This window comes from Seriola lalandi, unplaced genomic scaffold (assembly GCF_002814215.2).
Source record: "Seriola lalandi dorsalis isolate HSWRI2012SDOR001 ecotype SW California unplaced genomic scaffold, Sedor1 jcf7180002054330, whole genome shotgun sequence".
Lineage (NCBI taxonomy): Eukaryota > Metazoa > Chordata > Actinopteri > Carangiformes > Carangidae > Seriola > Seriola lalandi.
In genome coordinates this window covers 71,516-89,788 of record NW_019524883.1, presented here as the reverse complement: position 1 = coordinate 89,788, position 18,273 = coordinate 71,516, and the positions used below count along the sequence as shown (strand labels likewise).

The 18,273-nt window shown below is 41.6% G+C and overlaps 3 protein-coding genes across 3 annotated transcripts; 2 read left to right on the top strand and 1 right to left on the bottom strand.

The window, feature by feature from the left end:
• Positions 1-1,397: 1,397 nt before the first annotated feature.
• gpsm3 (G protein signaling modulator 3) lies at positions 1,398-4,295 on the bottom strand. The gene is made up of 5 exons (XM_023407129.2): positions 4,077-4,295; positions 3,128-3,628; positions 2,720-2,885; positions 2,245-2,474; positions 1,398-2,096 (listed from the first exon to the last, which is right to left on the bottom strand). Exons 2-5 carry the CDS (start codon positions 3,608-3,610, stop codon positions 1,956-1,958), a joined length of 1,020 nt encoding a protein of 339 aa, XP_023262897.1. The 5' UTR covers positions 3,611-3,628; positions 4,077-4,295; the 3' UTR covers positions 1,398-1,955.
• A 693-nt stretch (positions 4,296-4,988) lies between these two features.
• On the top strand, positions 4,989-11,565 carry pbx2 (pre-B-cell leukemia homeobox 2). Its single transcript, XM_023407181.2, has 8 exons — positions 4,989-5,291; positions 5,951-6,024; positions 7,402-7,646; positions 8,446-8,636; positions 8,917-9,052; positions 9,291-9,432; positions 9,796-9,890; positions 10,797-11,565. Exons 1-8 carry the CDS (start codon positions 5,050-5,052, stop codon positions 10,875-10,877), a joined length of 1,206 nt encoding a protein of 401 aa, XP_023262949.1. The 5' UTR covers positions 4,989-5,049; the 3' UTR covers positions 10,878-11,565.
• Positions 11,566-13,960: 2,395 nt separating this feature from the next.
• Positions 13,961-16,012, top strand: LOC111655650 (uncharacterized). Its single transcript, XM_023407126.2, has 4 exons — positions 13,961-14,154; positions 14,356-14,451; positions 14,702-15,681; positions 15,816-16,012. The coding sequence occupies exons 1-3, from the start codon at positions 14,077-14,079 to the stop codon at positions 15,257-15,259; spliced, it is 732 nt and encodes a 243-aa protein (XP_023262894.2). The 5' UTR covers positions 13,961-14,076; the 3' UTR covers positions 15,260-15,681; positions 15,816-16,012.
• The last annotated feature ends 2,261 nt before the right edge of the window (positions 16,013-18,273 follow it).

Here is an 18,273-nt window from a genome sequence, read left to right as displayed (position 1 = left end):
GAAAACAGGTGCTGACCTGGTTAATAATATTTGAAACGACATACACAAAATGCCTACAGAGTATATTGACCCACACCTAGTATAAATATATATTGCACATGTCCATCCTAAAAGTGGAACTTGAACCTGAATAGTCGCCCTGTTGTTGTTTCGTCCTGTCTGACTCTTTCACAATTTTGGTAAAAATATGATTCCTATTTTGTTACATGCTTTTCTTCTCCTCCTCCTCTGTTCCTCTTCTTTTTTTTAAGTTGTTTATCTGCCTTTATATCACTAGATGATTTGAAGCAAAGGCATTCAAAAGCAGGCCATGTGACAGAATAATTATTTATTTTATAATTCAACAAAAAACTAACTACCTTTGAGGAAACATTTTTTATTCTACTTTTTGACTTACAGTATGTTTTCTTCTTCTAGTGTGAATCCTCACCAGCAGTGTTAGTTAGTGTTGCTATCACATATCACATAATTGTACTGTGTTTGAGGAAGTAACACAATGTCCTCTTGTCACCTCTAACCTCCCTTTGCAGACCAACCAGGACTTCCTCAGAAAGCTTTCCCCTGAGCTGAGTAGACTAAACACACATGACACCAGAGCAGGTCACAGGTTTGCAGGACGCCCCTTCTGGCTAGTGACACAAAGTGGCTCTGATTAGTGAATTTCTGCAAGTACATTAGACCTTTAGAGACAAGGAGATGGATCATGGGTTTTAATGAGTAACACTCACCTTCGATTTAGCAGCAGATACTGTAGGGCAGATTAACTCCACAGTTACTGCCACATTTGTTATCAGTGGTTTGATAAAGTCCTTTTATCTATATTAATATTCATAAAGACACACACATTAAATATTTTATTTGAAATAATTTTTACAGCTGCTTTCAGATCGATAAATTAGTTGTTCTGTCACTTAAAAGGTTTACCTTTATGTTGACATGACCTTCAATAAAAAGAATTCAGTACTGTAAACCAAAATTTAGGAACAAGATAAAATCCGTTATCAGTCAATGTATTCTGTAAAAAATTAACACCTTAGTCTTTGTCTTATTTGTTCCCTACTCGAAATGGGACGTCACAAGCTTGTCTATTAGGGTGTGAACATTTTGATTTATGTGCGACAGGATGTTTTAGAAAGATTAGACACTATCAAGTATGTTGGAATCTGCCTAAGCAAGTGAATGATGAATAAAAATGAAAATAACAGAACAGGTTTTACACATCCTTGTTAGTGTCACTGCTTGCACATACACACCACTGTGTGTGCTGTCCAAAAAGAAATAAGAATGAAAGAATACGTGGCCTAATGACACCCCCATTACCGTGTGTGTTCAATCTCTCTTTTTTTTTTCCTGACAAGACTTTGGACAAATTGAACGAATGGATAAATGCAAATAGCTCAGACAGACATTCTGTTTATTTTTCGAGGAGAATAATCCATATACAGTCAAGTGCTCTGTGGCCCTGGAGGTTCTATCTCCTCAACACCATTCCTGGTGTGTTTAATGTCAACTGTACAAAAAAGGAGAACAACAGAGATGGGTGGCCCGCCTCCTCCAAACTGAGAACAGGAACACACACAAAACCAGTCGACCACTCATTGCAGACATTCACTAAAATGCAACATTTGGCAATAAGAAAGAATATCTGCTCATCCTATTTACTAGGATGAATCAAAATACAAACTAACTAGAAGTAAACTTCTCAGTCTCATCATGAACATTGCTATAGTCATGTTAAAAGCTCAAACATTAGCGTTTTTGCTACAATCTCAACAGCTTTAACAGTGACCAACACCATCAAGAGGGGTAATAATTCCCTAAAACAAAGCATCATCAGGGTCAACTCAACCCCTCTTTTAGCAGGAAATCAAACTAAAAAGGCTGCAATACTGGAATGGCTTCCACAGTAGCCCCACAGTTTTTTTTTGTTCTGTTTTTTTTTTTTGTTCTCCATCTCAGGTTTGCAGGAGGCACGGTAGTTCAGTCCTCTGCTCATCCATCCGTCCCCCCTGGACCCTCAGGAGCAGGGAGAAGAAGTCCTCATCATCCATGGGGCCAGGAGCCCTGCTGCGCTGGTCCTCCAGCCTGCCCTGGGCCTGTGGGCGGAAGGAAAGCGGGTAAGTGAAAGCCTGGAGTTGACACGATACTGAGGTTTTTGCAAGATGTTTTCTGTGCCTTTCTCAGCAGTTTTATAGCTTTATAGCATAATAAAATCATCTAAACAAACTAGCTCCGATTGCTTACTTGTGTCGTGAGAATCATATTATAGAGATCCTCTTTAGGCACAGGAACTGGTGTCGGCTTTTTCACAAAAGAGAGTTGCTTTATGCTGCCTCTGAAACTTCTGGCTTTTGGTTTTGGCGGTGGTGACCTTTCAAGCTGCGCCCTCTGGTCATCCAGCCGGCGGGCTTGAGCGGTGGCCACCAGCTCAAAAAACTCCTCTCTCTGCAGTGAAGTCATGGAGGAAAAAACGACTGTGAAGAAATGAGAGAAAAAGAGCGTTTGATGGTCAGATAGCAGGAGACATCAAGTGGTCAGTGGTCAGGGAAAAATGCTAGTCGCACACGTTTCAAAACATTCTTGAGTCACAAAGAACTAGCAGTTTCATGTTGTTTCAGCTCGATCAACATGAGTCAGCAACACTACATGGAAACAATTGCAACAGCTGCGTCAGTTTCATCAACTTGAAAGCACATATAGCCGCTCAAAGTGCTCTCACCTCTGTTGGCCGGTTTGCTTGCATTGGGCTCAGAGTGGCACCGACGCCTCCGCATCCCGCTCTCCAGCCTGAAGGAGCAGCGCTGATCATTGAGCCGCCTCCCCTCCTGAAGAGTGCAGAGCAGCTCGTACAGTGACTCTGGGAAGTCAGGGGTTAACCGGTGAGCCTGGGAAAACGTGGGTAGGTGGCAGAAGAAGAAAAAAAAAAAAAATGAGGGAGGTAGGAAAGGTTTCTCAGTAAGTGGCACAGACTGTTTGTTGGCACAGCAAAAGAATTCACTTGACTCCTACGTACTCCCACATGCTCAGTAACAAAATGATATCTGCTGTTTTTCCATCACTAGACTGTTTTTTCTCACGGAGAACATGGTGGCCGGGAGGTAAAGTCAAGAACATTACAAACACAAACCTTTTTTGAGTCCTCCTCTTCGCTCTGCGTCCCTTCAGGTTGTTGCTCAGATGAATTTAACCTCTTTATGTCCATAACCTTTTCATCTTGTGTGTCACTGGGTTTCTCAGGATTTTCGTTAATCCTCATCGCTGTCTCCCCTTGACTCTTACTATCCCCTCTGTTCTGTCCATCGTTCATGTTCTCAGTTTCCACCGGTTTATCATCTTCCATTTTATCCTCTTTGTCCACAGCAACCTCTCCTCTCCGGTCGTCCTCCGTGCTGGTGTGTTGTTTTTCCAGGCGCTGCTCCTCTAAACCCATTTTACTCACTATATCATTTTCATTCTTGTCCTCTCCCGTGTGCTCCTCTTCCTTTCTCAGAGCCGACTCTCCGCTGAAGCTCTGTACAACAGCCTCAGTTATGTCTCCCTCTTCAGTGATCACGAGAGGCTCCAGCAGCCCCTCTTCAGCCATTTCAGCTTTGATCTCTGTGCAGTCCATTAATCTCGCTGTCAAACCCTGACAAGAAGATACACAGAGGCAGGGGTTAGGTCAGAGTTCTTAGGTCAAAGACATTGAGAACCCCATGATTAATTCTTCTGAGAAGAATGATCAGCAAACATCACACATATCACCCCTGAAGTGGCTTGGAATAGACATGAAGTCTGCTAGACAGAAGCTGTTTCTCTCTCTTTCAAAGAAATGTATGAGAAACAAGTTTGGCAGGTTCCAGCATGCTGACTACAGATGTTTAAACTGAAAATCCATCTGTGAGTAATATATTCCTCATAGCTGAATGGCAGTAATTGAGTTTGACAACCTGAGCGGAGATGTCAACTTCTTGCTGCTGATTTGTGGTTTCTGTTGTATATTTTACTAAAAGCTTCACTAATTCTCGTTGTTTTACCCACAGACGTTAACTTTGTGTGTCATACAGTAAATGTAAATTCTGTCATTTTATTCTTACCTTTGTCTTATGAAATTCGTCCCTTCAAAGCATCATCTCCTGAAGTCACCACAGACAGAGCACAGCATTGTTGGTTTGACACTTGTCTTGACAAAATCTTTATGAAGAAAAAAAAACTGCTATGAAGGGTTTCACTTGCCGACGTGACAAACTCTCGCCCTTGCTGTCTGCCTTTCCACCTTCTCTCTCTCTCGGCTCCTCTCTTCCTGTTCCTCTTACCACAACCCACCCCTATTTATTTGGCCCACATCTGACAAGTCATGCTATTGTGAAATATTACTGTCAAAAGCAGAGGGAGCCCCCATCATTCATTTATTTAGTCGAAGTATGGTCCCAGCCAAAGTTTTTTTTTTTTTATTATTATTATTATTTGAGATTAAGTTAAAGCTGTGAAAGCAGCTGTGAGCAACTGCTGCTCGTTTGATTTTGTCAGAACCAACTGCAACATGTTGAAACAGGCGCAGTTTTTCTGACACTGTTGTGGTTTTGGCTCACATCCTGTTGACTTGCAGCTAAAAGGAGAAGTCGACTCAAACAAGTGAGAGAAACTGTCTTAAGTGGAATCATCACTTTAAACCTCAGAAATTAAAAAGTAAATATTTTAATGGGAACGTCCGTCTACGAGCTTGTAACCAGGCTTAGCACAAGCAGGATGGCTACAGAGCACATAATCTCCATTTTATTTATCTAGATCTTATTACTTTGTAATTCACACACACACACGCGCCTGTGTGTATGCGCGCGCATACACACTTCTGCATTGTGTAAATGCAGAGCGTGCAGATGTTTTGTTGGTGTGGTTTCATAAGCACAAAAGCACCGTCTGTTGTGTGCTGCAGTGTGTTTACACGGCTTGTACCTTTTCCTGTCAATCGCTAGGGGACCGTGGCTTGTGCGATGCATCGTGTCTGGTCGTGTTGTGTGTCTGTGAGCACAGTTGGGCAGCAGTCGTCGCCACTGTGCGTCGCTGAAGATGTTGCAGCAGCAGCCTTTGACAGGCAATGGGCCCTCCAACGGCCGGGGAGTCGGCATGAGCGGCCACCCTGGGATGCATGCGCTCAACTCGGTTCACCAACCTTCCCAGCACCGGTCCGACGGAGGGGACTCGGGCCTCGAGGGCACAGAAAACGGACATGAAACCCGCAGAGATATTGGTGACATATTGCAGCAAATAATGACCATCACCGACCAAAGTTTGGACGAGGCACAAGCAAAGTTAGTGACAACTTTGTTTTTTTTTTATTTTTAAGGTTATTGATGCTGCAGCTGCTTTTTGTTTTGCCCCTGTGTCGAGTCCGACTCGCAGTCGCAAAGTTTCCTGAACTTCAATCTATTGTTTAGATTATTTAGCCACTAGCTAACAAATTAGCTTATGGTAGCTAACGAAAACAAAGTTGTTTATGTAATACCCAGTTCAGAATAATTTGCTGTCACGTTTGCCAGAGCTTATTGTTTCTTTACTCTCGTTACAAACACATATTTCTTTTAGCAGCTTTGGTATTAAACGTAGCCATTGTTAGCCTGCTAAGCTGCGTTAACCAAGGCTAACTAGCTAAGGCTACAATAGGTAGCTAACAGGTAGCTAATGCTAATGCAAATGTTAAAACAGCATTTTCTTGCATGTGTCAGTTTTTTTTATATATATATCGCAAACGAATGAAAATACGACAAAACTGGCTTGCTACTGTATACGGGCATCTCACCAGTGAACAGTTGCCTTTGTAGCTCATAGCTAGCCAGGAGCTAACGCTTGCTAAGTTAGCCATGCCAAAGGTAGTTGGACCGTCACTCATTTGTGTTTATGTTTTGGTCGATTTGCATATTAGCAGTGTACCCGTGTTTACACGTAGCTTGTTGTGCTTTCTTATGTACAGGAAACATGCACTCAACTGTCACCGAATGAAACCTGCGTTGTTCAGTGTTTTGTGCGAGATCAAGGAAAAAACCGGTACGTTAATATTATTTAGTTAGAGTTGTTAATGTTTGCCATCATGCTGGCTCCTGGATCATTACAGCGTTATTAGATTGTGTTGACATTGTGTCATCAGAAGCCAATAAAATCATAAACAACTTTACTGGGCAAACACACACACACACACACACACACACACACACACACACACACACACACACACATGAATATAATTCTGGTTGCCAGTAACTCTCAATATTATTCCTTGCTATGTCAAAAACAAACTGCCAGGAAGATAAACATGATTAGACAGCTTTAAAATTCAATTTGGTATAAAAATAGAGTCAAAAGGCAACAGCTGGCCAAACAGACATGTAATGGCTACAGGACAATACAATACAATGTACAGGTTGTTTAATAGCTGTGCAGCACTAGAGTTAATCATAGTTAACTCCTTGCAAGAGTTAAGGTCACAGGAAAGTAAGAGGGTGGTGAGCAATGCTGCTTGATGGCTGATATGTCTCAAAGCACTGGATTCAGTTTCCTCAAAAATGTCTTAGAAGGTTTTAAATTCCAATTACAAAAATTAAATATGTTCTTTTGCATGGCACAGGCAGTAATGTTTATTTATAAAATGTTTTTGTATTTAACGTGGGAGACTTTACACAATTATAAACTAAAAGAGGGATTAATTAAATAATGGATTGTGCTGCAGGAGGCTGCTCAGTTTTTTTCCATGTAGTTTCAGTCCGCACTATCAGACTACTACTGCTTACAGTAGAGCTTACACTAAATGAACCAATCCTTTTTCACTGGATAAACCATCCACAAAGTTCCCTCCACTTTTCTGGTTCTCGGTAGAGAGAAATTATTGTTACACACTGCTGGGAAGTACTGAAAAAAGAGACATAATAAAATCACCCTGCAGAAATCCAGATTTCATTTATGTTATAAAAACAATTTTAGTTTATACTTTGTTATAAAAGGCAAGGCACTCTTTAACAACATAAACTTAAAAACTGCTTCCTGCAAAGATGTTAAATGGAGACTTTCAGTTTAACAAACTGCCCCTCATTCTGCTCCAAAACAGGATGTTCTGATGTGGGTATTAAATAAAAATAGAGCAAAGCGATTACAAACCGTAAACAGTGTATGAAAGCGATTCAATAAACAAGGTAATGGCAAATAGAATAAGGACCTCTCCATTTTCAAACACAGTGCATCAGTGTTTTTATTGGCTGAAAGTTTAAAAGGTGAACCCAGGAGTTCCAGGAAATGCATGCTTGAATTCATGAGTTTTACAGGCTTCAGCTTAAGAAAATGGTAGATAGAGGGAATTCACCTAGTGTTAGTTTTTTCTGTCAATATTTCCCAAACGGAACCAATAGACACTGACATTTGTCTTATTGACAGGCCTGTCAATGAGGAATAATCAGGAGGAGGAGCCCCAGGATCCTCAGCTGGTGCGGTTGGACAACATGTTGTTGGCAGAGGGTGTGGCGGGGCCGGAGAAGGGTGGCGGGGCTGCTGCTGCCGTGTCTGCAGCCACCAGCTCAGGAGGGATGTCACCTGACAGCTCGCTCGAGCACTCCGACTACAAAAGCAAGTTGAGCCAGATTCGCAGTATCTACCACACTGAGCTGGAGAAGTATGAGCAGGTATCGTGTCGCAACAGGAGATGAGCGCTGACATTGCCTGTGCACGCTTGCTTCTACTAAAGCTGCTCGCCAGAAGCCTAATCCATTGGCATGTTAGGTCTAGAGTTCACAGCACATAACTTTTCTCTGCCTGGGAATACACTTTTTTCCCTTATGTTGCTGATCAAAACACACCAGGTATAAGTTCCACATCTGTGTATGAGAGGAGGCGTCTTAAAGATTATCAGAGGAACTCATATTCCAGTCTACGCTTAAGGCCTAATATGTGCTGTTATTCAATAAATGCCATACAATCTGCTATTGTGATGATACTCAACATCATCATCATTATTATTGTGCTATACTTAAACCTTTTTATGCAGCATTAAGACGCTGAATTTACCAGTGGGACAAACAAATTGTGTAAAGCACTTAAGTAATTATAGTTAAACATGTTAATGTTTATTTAGAGTTGTTTATTATATTCTGCCCCTTTTTGTATATAAATGGGGAGGAAAAAAATGAGAAACATCTCAATATGTAGTCCAATACAACCCCACATGTAACTATGACCTCAGTAATAAACGTATAATGGAATTTACTCACTTCTGACTGAATATTATAAACTTTGAAAAGGAAAAGGTAGAATTTTTGGCAGACCAGTTGTATTGAATTGATTTAGATTGTACAGGTGAACCCATTAAAGTGGCCACTGAGTGCACATGTCCATAGGAAACTAATATAAAATGATTTGCACAGCTTCATTGCTTTGCACATTTCTGCCCTTCACTGTCTGTCCTCTCCTGCCTGCCACTCCCAGGCGTGCACTGAGTTCACCACCCATGTGATGAACCTGCTGAGAGAACAGTCACGTACGCGACCCGTGACCCCGCGGGAGATAGAGCGCATGGTGGCCATCATCCACCGCAAGTTCAGCTCCATCCAGACGCAGCTGAAGCAGAGCACTTGTGAGGCAGTCATGATACTGAGGTCCCGCTTCCTCGATGCCAGGTGGGTGTCTGGCGTTGGATTTTTTTTTCTTGCTTAAAAGGAGACTACGAAAAGTCTCTTTTATCATTGTTAAAAAAATAATTGGTGTGGACTGATAGTGAAAATATTTGTTTGTTTTTGTGGAGGATATTCTGATAACATAACAGCCATGCAGACCTGTATGTGAGAGAGAGAGAGGAACCCTGACCAACTAGTAACTGTGACAAAAATGTTACTAACAAAATAAAGTCAGTTTTGTTTTATTTCCCCCAACACTCATCACCTGTTTTTGTTTCATCAGGCGCAAGAGGCGTAACTTCAGCAAACAGGCCACAGAGGTCCTGAATGAGTATTTCTACTCCCACCTGTCCAACCCGTACCCCAGTGAAGAAGCCAAAGAGGAACTTGCCAAACAGTGTGGAATCACCGTCTCTCAGGTAAATCACTGAGTGTACTGCACTTGTAGGAACAAGCAGTTGTGAGTGTGTAATTGAGTTTTTTTGTGCCCGTGAACAATCGGTATCTGTTCTTATGCAATCTTAATGACAAACCATTTATAATTCCTCAGTCACAATGTTAAAACAAGTCTCTGCATTTGAATCTGATGATCACTGTTAAAAACATGTCAGTTTTAAAGATAAACACAGAGAATTTTTCTTTTTTTTTGGCTACCAGGTCTCCAACTGGTTTGGCAACAAGAGAATTCGCTATAAGAAAAACATTGGCAAATTCCAAGAGGAGGCCAACCTGTATGCCATGAAGACAGCCTTGGGGGCCAGACAGGGCGACGATTCCCCGCACACTCCCAACTCCACAGGTGCTCGCAGACGATATAAAACTATTTGCCTTGAGGCAGTGAAATATGTTGTTAGTTCCACCCTTCTCTGATTCAATCTGTCTCCACCCAGCACGTGTTGAGCTCAATGTATAACTCCAGGCTTTGTGAACTTGTAAAGAAACAGAGTCATTTTGCAGCAGAAAGATTAATCTTAATGTCAGTGTGTTTTTTGAACAGGAACTGCTGCGTTTACTTTAGTTAGTTTGTTATTTTAATCCTCCACAAGTCAATATGTTACACAATACTGTTTTCAGAGAACCCTACTCAAAAAACAGGACTGTTAATGTCTATATGTAAAACTCACCAGTACTCAGGTTGCCGTCTTGTTGTTTTTTTCTTCAGGGTCTGGGTCCTTCTCTCTGTCCGGGTCAGCTGACCTGTTCCTTGGGGTTCCACCTGTGAATGGCGAGCAGTCCGCCTACCCAATGGGAGTGCAGGTAACGTAACGCCACTTATGAAAGAAGTTAAACACACATTGAAATGATCAGACTGGTGATATTGTGTATTTTATTTTCTGTCAACAAATCCCATGAAACACAAACTTAGAACCTACTTCTAGCCTAGAATACTTTGCAGCCATTATTTATTATGTTTATTCATTTATGTTATTGTGTTCATGTTTTAATATGTTGTTATATGTCACTTTTATCTGTTTTTATGTAGTTTTTATTTTAATCTAATATTTAGGGTTTAAATTGTTTTTACATTTATTACATTTCATCTATTTTTATTTCTCGGGTGCATAAGTCTGACTTAAATCAACTTTTTGAAAATCAACTCTGAGACTTGAAACTTTCCTCAGAGTGATCATCATCACAGTTCATCAGCATCATCATCACACTCATCACACTCTGCAGTTGTTGTTGCAGCTTTCTCTTGGTGCAGATGTGTTGAAGATTTAGGAAAGTGAGACATTGACGGCCAGCTGCTGAACAGCTAACGTGTTTATCCAAAAACAACCAGATTTTGCTTTTCAGAACGTTGAAGTCTTGGGCTGTAATGTTTCTGAAAAGCACCTTAACACACCTTCAAAGACAAGTCGCTGTCAACTGCATTACTTTGAAATGTATCATAACGAAACCGTATGTGGTGTTAACTGTTATGTATTATCTACATCAAATTAAAGTCTTTTGAAGTTTATATTCATACGTACACTGTCACTGGTAGCTGCAGAGAAGAAAGGAAATTAATCTTTTGTGGTCAGGGGGCTAAAATCACAGATCAGATAAGCGACACAGTAACGTCGAGCAAAGTAAAATGCAGACATAAGTCACGTATCGTCACATCTGCTGACACCCTGTTGTTTATCTTTTTACCTCTTTGTTGTTCTTTCTATCTCTCAGGCAAACGGGAACTGGCAGGGTCGAAACTCGCCCCCGTCTGGCACCTCTCCCCACAGCGACCACTCGGAAAACTCTGACTGATGGCCACGCCCACTGGAACGGAACGACAGCGACGGAAAGATTGATGACGGAAAAAGACAGAAAGAATGATATCATACTTCCCACTTGGCTGCAGTTGTTTTTGTATGTTTGTTTGGTTTGGTTATTTTAAATGTACGTTGTTTTCTTTTCTTACCGCTCAGCGTTGGTCATTATTATGTTTGTATGATTAGCTGAGTGCACGGATGGTAGAGTGAAAATGTGTGTGTGTTGTGTGCATGCAAGTGTGGTTTTATTATTGGGGTTGTGGGGTTTGTTTTCCACTACTTTTGACATGTTACTGAGGTGTGTTTGTGGTTGGGAAGGGGATGGGGGAGGGGTGGGACTGCATTATCATTGTTTTTAGCACACTATATCATTATTAATATTATTGCTGTTTTATTATTAGTGCTACAACTATTTTCATTTTAACAGCTCCGAAAGAGAGAATGCATTTAGTGAATGAGGGCAATAGAGAAAAATCCAAAGATTTTGTGTGTTTGTTTCTCTGTTTTGTTTGTTTGGTTTTTTTTCTACCGGGCTTATGTGTCCCTGTAAAGTGAATGACGTGTGTCTGAGTCCATATTAATGGTTTGAATGAGTATATCAACAGTGCTGTCTTTTTTTCTGTACAGTGAAACACCTGTATTCTCTCTACCTCTTTTACAATAAAGACTCTCTGTATTCACAACCAGCTGGTGATCGGGACAGATTTATGTTGAGTCATGGTCATAACACAAAAGCTTGATTTATATAAAGGGGCTGCGTTAAAGGGCTGGTTCACTCAAATTACAAAAGAATTGAAACAACAACAACAACAACAGTATCTAACCATCAAAATAGTTTTTGGTTTAATTTACTCAAGTTTTGATGTTTTTCTTTGCCCCAATGCAACAGAGGTGAATGGAATCTAATTTATGGTGCTAGAAATGAACAGTGATGCATCTTTATCATAACATAATATATCATAATAACAGCCAATTAATCTTGTGAACAGAACAATTGGGCAACAGCTCAAAAGACTCAATTAACTTGCCCTGACTGACGGAGCAATTCTGTGTCAGAATCTAGTTTCAACATTTATTTTAACATGTTGTTGGGGGCATACTCTTTAATAAGGTTGTAAATGAGCCAAAGTTAGAGCCTGAAAGGTAAAAATTTATCTTTTCTCCTTGGGCAGATGTTAGAAAGTGGATAAAAAGACATCCATACACACAACACAATTAATATGCACAAAATAGTAGAACAGTAAACATTCACTAATAAATCATGCCACAATATAACAATTACCCAAAGATCCCATAACCGGCCTGTAATGTACATGTTCTTTTCTGGAAGGAGATGTTGGTGTTTTTACAAGTAAGTTTTTAATTTTGTGAAAACTGCGAACAAATTCCAGTCAGCTCTGTTGTATTTGGATGAACTGATCATTCTCTCTGCAGCAGGACAATGAACCCAAACAGCCGGAGTCAGAGACAAGAAGAACAAGGAGTCCTGCAGCAGACGGTCTGACCACCACAGAGCCCTGATCTCAGCATCACGGTGTCAGTCTGGGATAAGATTCATTTCATTTGTCTGTCTCTTTGCTGTGACGTGTTTGTTGTATTATTCCGTGGAGCTGTTGGACGCAGTAAAATGAACAGGCTTCTCTTTTAACCACCCGGATAAGCTGAGATAAGCTGAGATACGGGGCTGCGGCGTGTGGAGTTAAATACAATAGGATTATAACCGTGTGCCTCAGCTGTAATGTAGTTAAAGGCTGCTAATGAATCGCCGCCAGCAGAAGACCCCTGAGGGTCCGCGGTCTCCAGTTTGGGAGCCGCTGGTTCAAATGTTAATAAAACATAAAAAGCTGCGCGTCGTCACTGTCACTCTTCTTTCCCACGGTCGCCAGGAAGCATCAAAGGCTTTTCACAAGCAAATGTCAAACAACTGCGGCGCTGAAAAAGGCCCGCCACAGCACGAGACAGCGGCCCAAATGGCACGCGTGGCCTATCGTGTCAAAGAGGTGTGAATGCAAAGTGTTAACCATTGTTAGACTGACTAACAAATGCAAAGGCGTCAAGTGTGGATGGAGAAGTGTGGACGCGAGCGTCGGCACTTGCCTGTAGATGAGCGCACGCTTGGTGTCAATAGAAACGAAAAGAAAGATGCATTAAGCAGAAGAAGAAAAAAAACATTCAAAAGTGACGTTGTTGAGACGCAACTAATAAGGGATTTTACGCACTGTACTGTGAGAAGACAGAAGCAGGTTATAATTGATCAGTTTGGCAGCAGAGGTTTCGAGCGGCACAGGTTGTGGGGCATGAATAAACCAGCAGAACAGATGGATAGAAGTGTCAACTCCTTCAGCGACTCGCACCTCAAACGGTACGTGCAACACAAATGGTTCATGTTCTGTCAGTGGTGCACGTACTGATTTTACTCCTCTGTCCAATCTTACATTAGGTCACTGATACCACAGGGAAACTGACAGTCCCTCTGGAATAGCAGGCTATATAATAGAGAATTAACATACAATAAAAACATCATTTTAGAGCAGGAGATACCGACGAAAAATGAAAATTATCATCATTAAAAAATGTTTTTCCAATTGGACCGAATAAACTGTCCATGTTTATATTTGTTAAGAGTCTAGTTTTACGTAAGCTAAAGTCATTCTGTGTTATTTTTATGATTCAAAAAGCAACTGCAAAGTTCTTACAAGTCCAAATCCAAATTAAACGAAGATAAAAAGAAGCGTTTTCATCAGGGGGGACAGAAGATGGTTCAAGTTCAAATGCTTTCTCATCCTAAAAACAGGAACCATGAATTTAAATATTCCATATTTTAGGGTAACATTTCGACTCCTGTATTTTCCTGTGATTTTACGTATGGGGTTTTTAACGCACGGGTTTTTGTGCGTAATGTGTAAGGCTTCAAACTCTTCTGTGTTTCTGTGAATCTCAAGGCTTCAGTTAAATAAACTGTAGTCTACGATAAATACATTAAATCTAAAATGGTCTATATTACTGACTATAACAAACGACGGGACCGGGGAGGGGGTGGGAGTGGGAGGGGGAGGAGGTGTAGTGTAACATCTGGGTGGTAGAGTGGGAGGGGTCTGAGGGTCTGGCAGGGAGGCGGTAAAAGAAGCATTGTGGGACTAGAGCCTCATTACCTGATCAGCTGCAGACTGAGAAGGAGCCTCTCTGACCACTGGATGAAGACAGACAGCATTGGACCATCAGCTACTATGAAACTGTTACAGGAAACGGAGGATGCAACAAACGACAGAAAGGTAAAATAAGATTATACAACTGCTGTTTTTACTCAGCTACAACTATGTCTCAGATGACATGGTTTAGCTAAATTTAAAGTTGAGTAAGAACCATCTTGTCCCAAAAATCAATGTTAGGAGAGAAAACTTTTAATGAGAGTGAATGAAATTGAACAGCCGACTGAAGTCAACTTCACAATGTTTTCTTTTTCTTTCTTCTAGTTCATAAAATCTCAGGTGGAGAAACGTCGCAGGGAGCGGATGAACCGCAGTCTGGAGTGTCTGAGAAACATGTTGCTGCAGGAGCCACAACAACTGGTAAAAAACAAAAGCTTTGAGTGCACTTGTTGATCTTTTGAGAGAACATAGTAACAAATAGAAGAAATCTGGGTACAATTACATTTAGGTAGGATACTGTATCACGGCAATGAAAACATGTTAAGATTCCTAATGGCCTACCATAATATCTGACATTGGATTTAAATGAAAACTGATTGAGACAGCGGATCATTATGCACCATTCAGGCCTCAGCAGACTCCATTAACTCATCCTGATGTTTTCTTGCAGGGTGGGGCTCAGCGCAGGGTGGAGAAAGCTGAGATACTCGAACACACAGTCCTCTTCCTCCAGAACACTGCCAAAGAAGACAAGACGAGAGCTAGAGGTGGAGGCGGGAGCGGAGGCCGGAAGCACTCCTTCCAAGACGGCTTCTCCACCTGCCTGCAGAGAGCCGCTCAGTTCCTGGGACCTGAGGGGAAAGGCTTGTGGCTCGGAGCAGCGCTGGACGCATCTTTTGCCGCTCGCTTCGCCCGTTCAGACTCTGATTCTGCAGGCGTCCAGGGGAGAACTGAGGCCCGCTCCTCCACCAGCTCTCTGCCACGGACAAAGTCCATTCTTCGGATGCTTCGGCAAAAGTCTAAGCACAGACTGGATACACGAGCCTACGCTGTGAACAGTTCAGTTGTTCATCCCTACCAACGTCCGGTCCAGAAAGGGTTTCCCAGAGTTCCCCAACAGCCTCAGAAAAAAAGTCAGCTTGAGTTGAGGGTGGCGAGTCGAGCGAGCAAACAGAGCCCGTCCCAGAGCTGCCCGCTCAGCCAGACGATGTGGAGGCCCTGGCCCTGATCATCACCTCTGACACTGAACTTTTAATGACTCTGACAAATGAATAATAATATAATATATATTATTATTACTATAATGATATTCACTGGTGCCACCTGTATTGTTTCTTAAAGAATATCTGCATTGTAGTCTTGCAAACAACGGTCTTTGATAACTCATAACAGTGTTGGTGTTCACCCACAGCCTCAAAGTCTGTAAATAATGTAAAAAATCTCATTTGTACATGTGCTGTATGTGTGATAGGGTTGACTCACGACTCTTGTTTAATGCTTCTGAATGAGCTCAGACAGCGGGGCAGCCGTCTATTCTGCTGACACAGGCACAGGGACTCTCCCAGACTGGGACAGACGTGAGCCGGATCACGTGGCTGAGCGGGGGCCGTCCGGCCGGGACTGCTGCTGTGCAGAGAGGCGAGTTCAGAGGTGAGTATTATGGAGAGAAAAGACTGCCTCCTCCTTCACACACTGCTACAACCCTCTGCTACACCTGCTATCATGATTCAAGAGTGTGATACTGAAGTGGATAATGATTGAGTGTCCGTCCATCACATTTCCAGGTGTGGGAAGTCAGGGCTTGAGGCTGGGAGAGCCCCATACAGCATCTCACATTCACCTGTGTGCCATGATGTCTGCTGGCCTGAATGACATTTGCGTACAATATAACTTGTATTCTCTTTAAATATATATCTTGTCTATTTTGCACACTAATTTATTCTGGATGTCTCCCTATGGTGAGCTGTATTCCTTTTTATATATAAAAAAATAATAAAAAAATGTTCTTAAAATTAAAATGCGTGGTGTCGTCGATCCTTTTAAAATGTGATGCAAAGCGCTGCTGGCCTTTTGTATGGCGCTGCCTTTTGACAGCTCTTCTTAGTTAGTCTGAGGTGTGAAGCGTGGCTTCCTGCAGAGCTACATCCTCCAGGTGTGAAGTCTGGCCATGAGGAGGAAGAGTTCAGCAGTAGTCCTCACTTCAGAGACATCAAAGATAGACCTGTTCACACCTCATTCACTCAGCCTGAGAGTCTTTGGATTAAACCAAGGAAAAAACAAAAAGATAATATAGCCCAGAGCAGGAAAGATTTACAGCGGAAATGTTAAATAATAAACTATTTTAAACCATTTCATATGTCATATTTAGTTTTAGAATGTAACTAGGTTTCCTATCACCTATTCTGGTCTTATACTGAGCTGACAACATTATTTTAATACTGTAACTGTGCAGTTCTTTAGTCATTTCTTATTTCATTAGACCATGTTCTGTAATTATATGTAACTAGAGTCTAAGCAGAGTCTCTCAAGTTTATCTTGAGCACTGCACTTCTTCTAAATACTCTTTGTTCTCATGAGAACCTTCAACATCAGGTCAAAAATAACTTGTCAACCAGCGCAGCTCATGTCCGCCTTTGTTTTCACTGTGATTATTATTCAGTCTCCATCTGTTTTCTGCGCGTGTCCGGTGTCAGGTCGCAGGAAACGAAACGTGTCTTATTAACGCCTCCTGCACTTTGAAGTTCTTCATCTTGTGTGGAGAGTCCGAGGTCGTTTGTCCTGTCGTGGCAGTTTGATCATTGACTGAAATAAATAAATAAATATATTGTGGATTATGAGACTGCGAAATTGATTATTTGAGGCCGGAATTCAGAGACACATTTTATAAAGCCGAGAAGCAACATAATGGATAAATCATTAAATTCATTAATGGGTAACTTGATTGTGCAGAAATTACACTTCGAGGTAAAACCCGAACTGCCGAGGAGGATCCGCCATTAATTTGATATGTATGAAATGTTATTATTTTTTAATTAATTATTTTTTAAAAACTTTTTGCACACCTGCATTTCCCGGTTTTACATTAGTGGGTGAATCTGATGTAACTGAAGTGAAACGGTATGGGAGACAGTTTTCTGGCTCTTTCCCGTGGGAAAAGGAAAGCCACAGTGTATTTGCACTTTTATTATCTGTTAGAATTGGTACATCATGAAAAGACGTGTGTGGAGGACAGTGGCCTCTCAGGTTCCCACGCGCACACAGACACACTTCTTGTCACACAAATGCAAATTACGCAACAGGCCTGCCCCGTCATTTTACTTCTTTTACATGAGCCCACCGCTCTCTGTTGGTTTCTATTCAACAGGCTATAAATACCTTCCAGTGACGACAACACTGGCTGTGGACTGATGGACTCACTCAGTGATATGAGGCGGTATGAAAGTGATTTCAGGGCATTACGTTTAAAGAGCTTAAAACTCAGTCAATCCTCCCTCAATAAACAATGGCTGGATATTTTAAGTTTTTCTAGGAAACGTGTGTCGTGTCCGTCTGAATTAAGGTTTGGCGCGTGCCAGACTTTTTCTGGATCTTTCCAACAATAAATCAGCAGGACACAAACATCCATCTTAACTCAGCAGTCTCTGGCAGATATGTACCAATCCATCCTGACGGAGCTGACAAGCAGGAGCTCCTCTAATGTAAAATATATATATTTAAAAAGAGGCCACGTCTATAATTCTGTGTGTGGTGAAGTCAGTCAGTTGTTAAGCTTTTCTCAGCTGGCGCGCGTTTGAATAAGGTGCGAAATGCTGTCGCGTGCTGCTGGAGCCGCCGCGCGTGTCTGTGGAGGCGATCAGAGGCTTTGAAGTTCAAGGGAAAACGGAGAGACGGGGTGTGTGTGTGTGTGTGTGTGTGTGTGTGTGTGTGTGTGTGTCCATGCTGAGTGTGTAGAGCACATCTGTGAAAAGACAGTAAACATCATCCGGACATTTTCTAGAACAATGATAATCACTAACATCAGCAGCAGAAGGGGATTGTGACCTCAGACTATTGATTTTATTGGAGCATTTTGTCTTTATATTTTAATACTTTATTACATTTCAGAGCGACATATTTTACTTTTAAATGCACTACGTTCGTTGAACAGATTACTAATAACTTTGCAGATTAATAAATATTTTAAGATGATAAAATACTACACATTATCAGGATTAAACCAGTGGTTTCCAGCTGTTAGGCCTG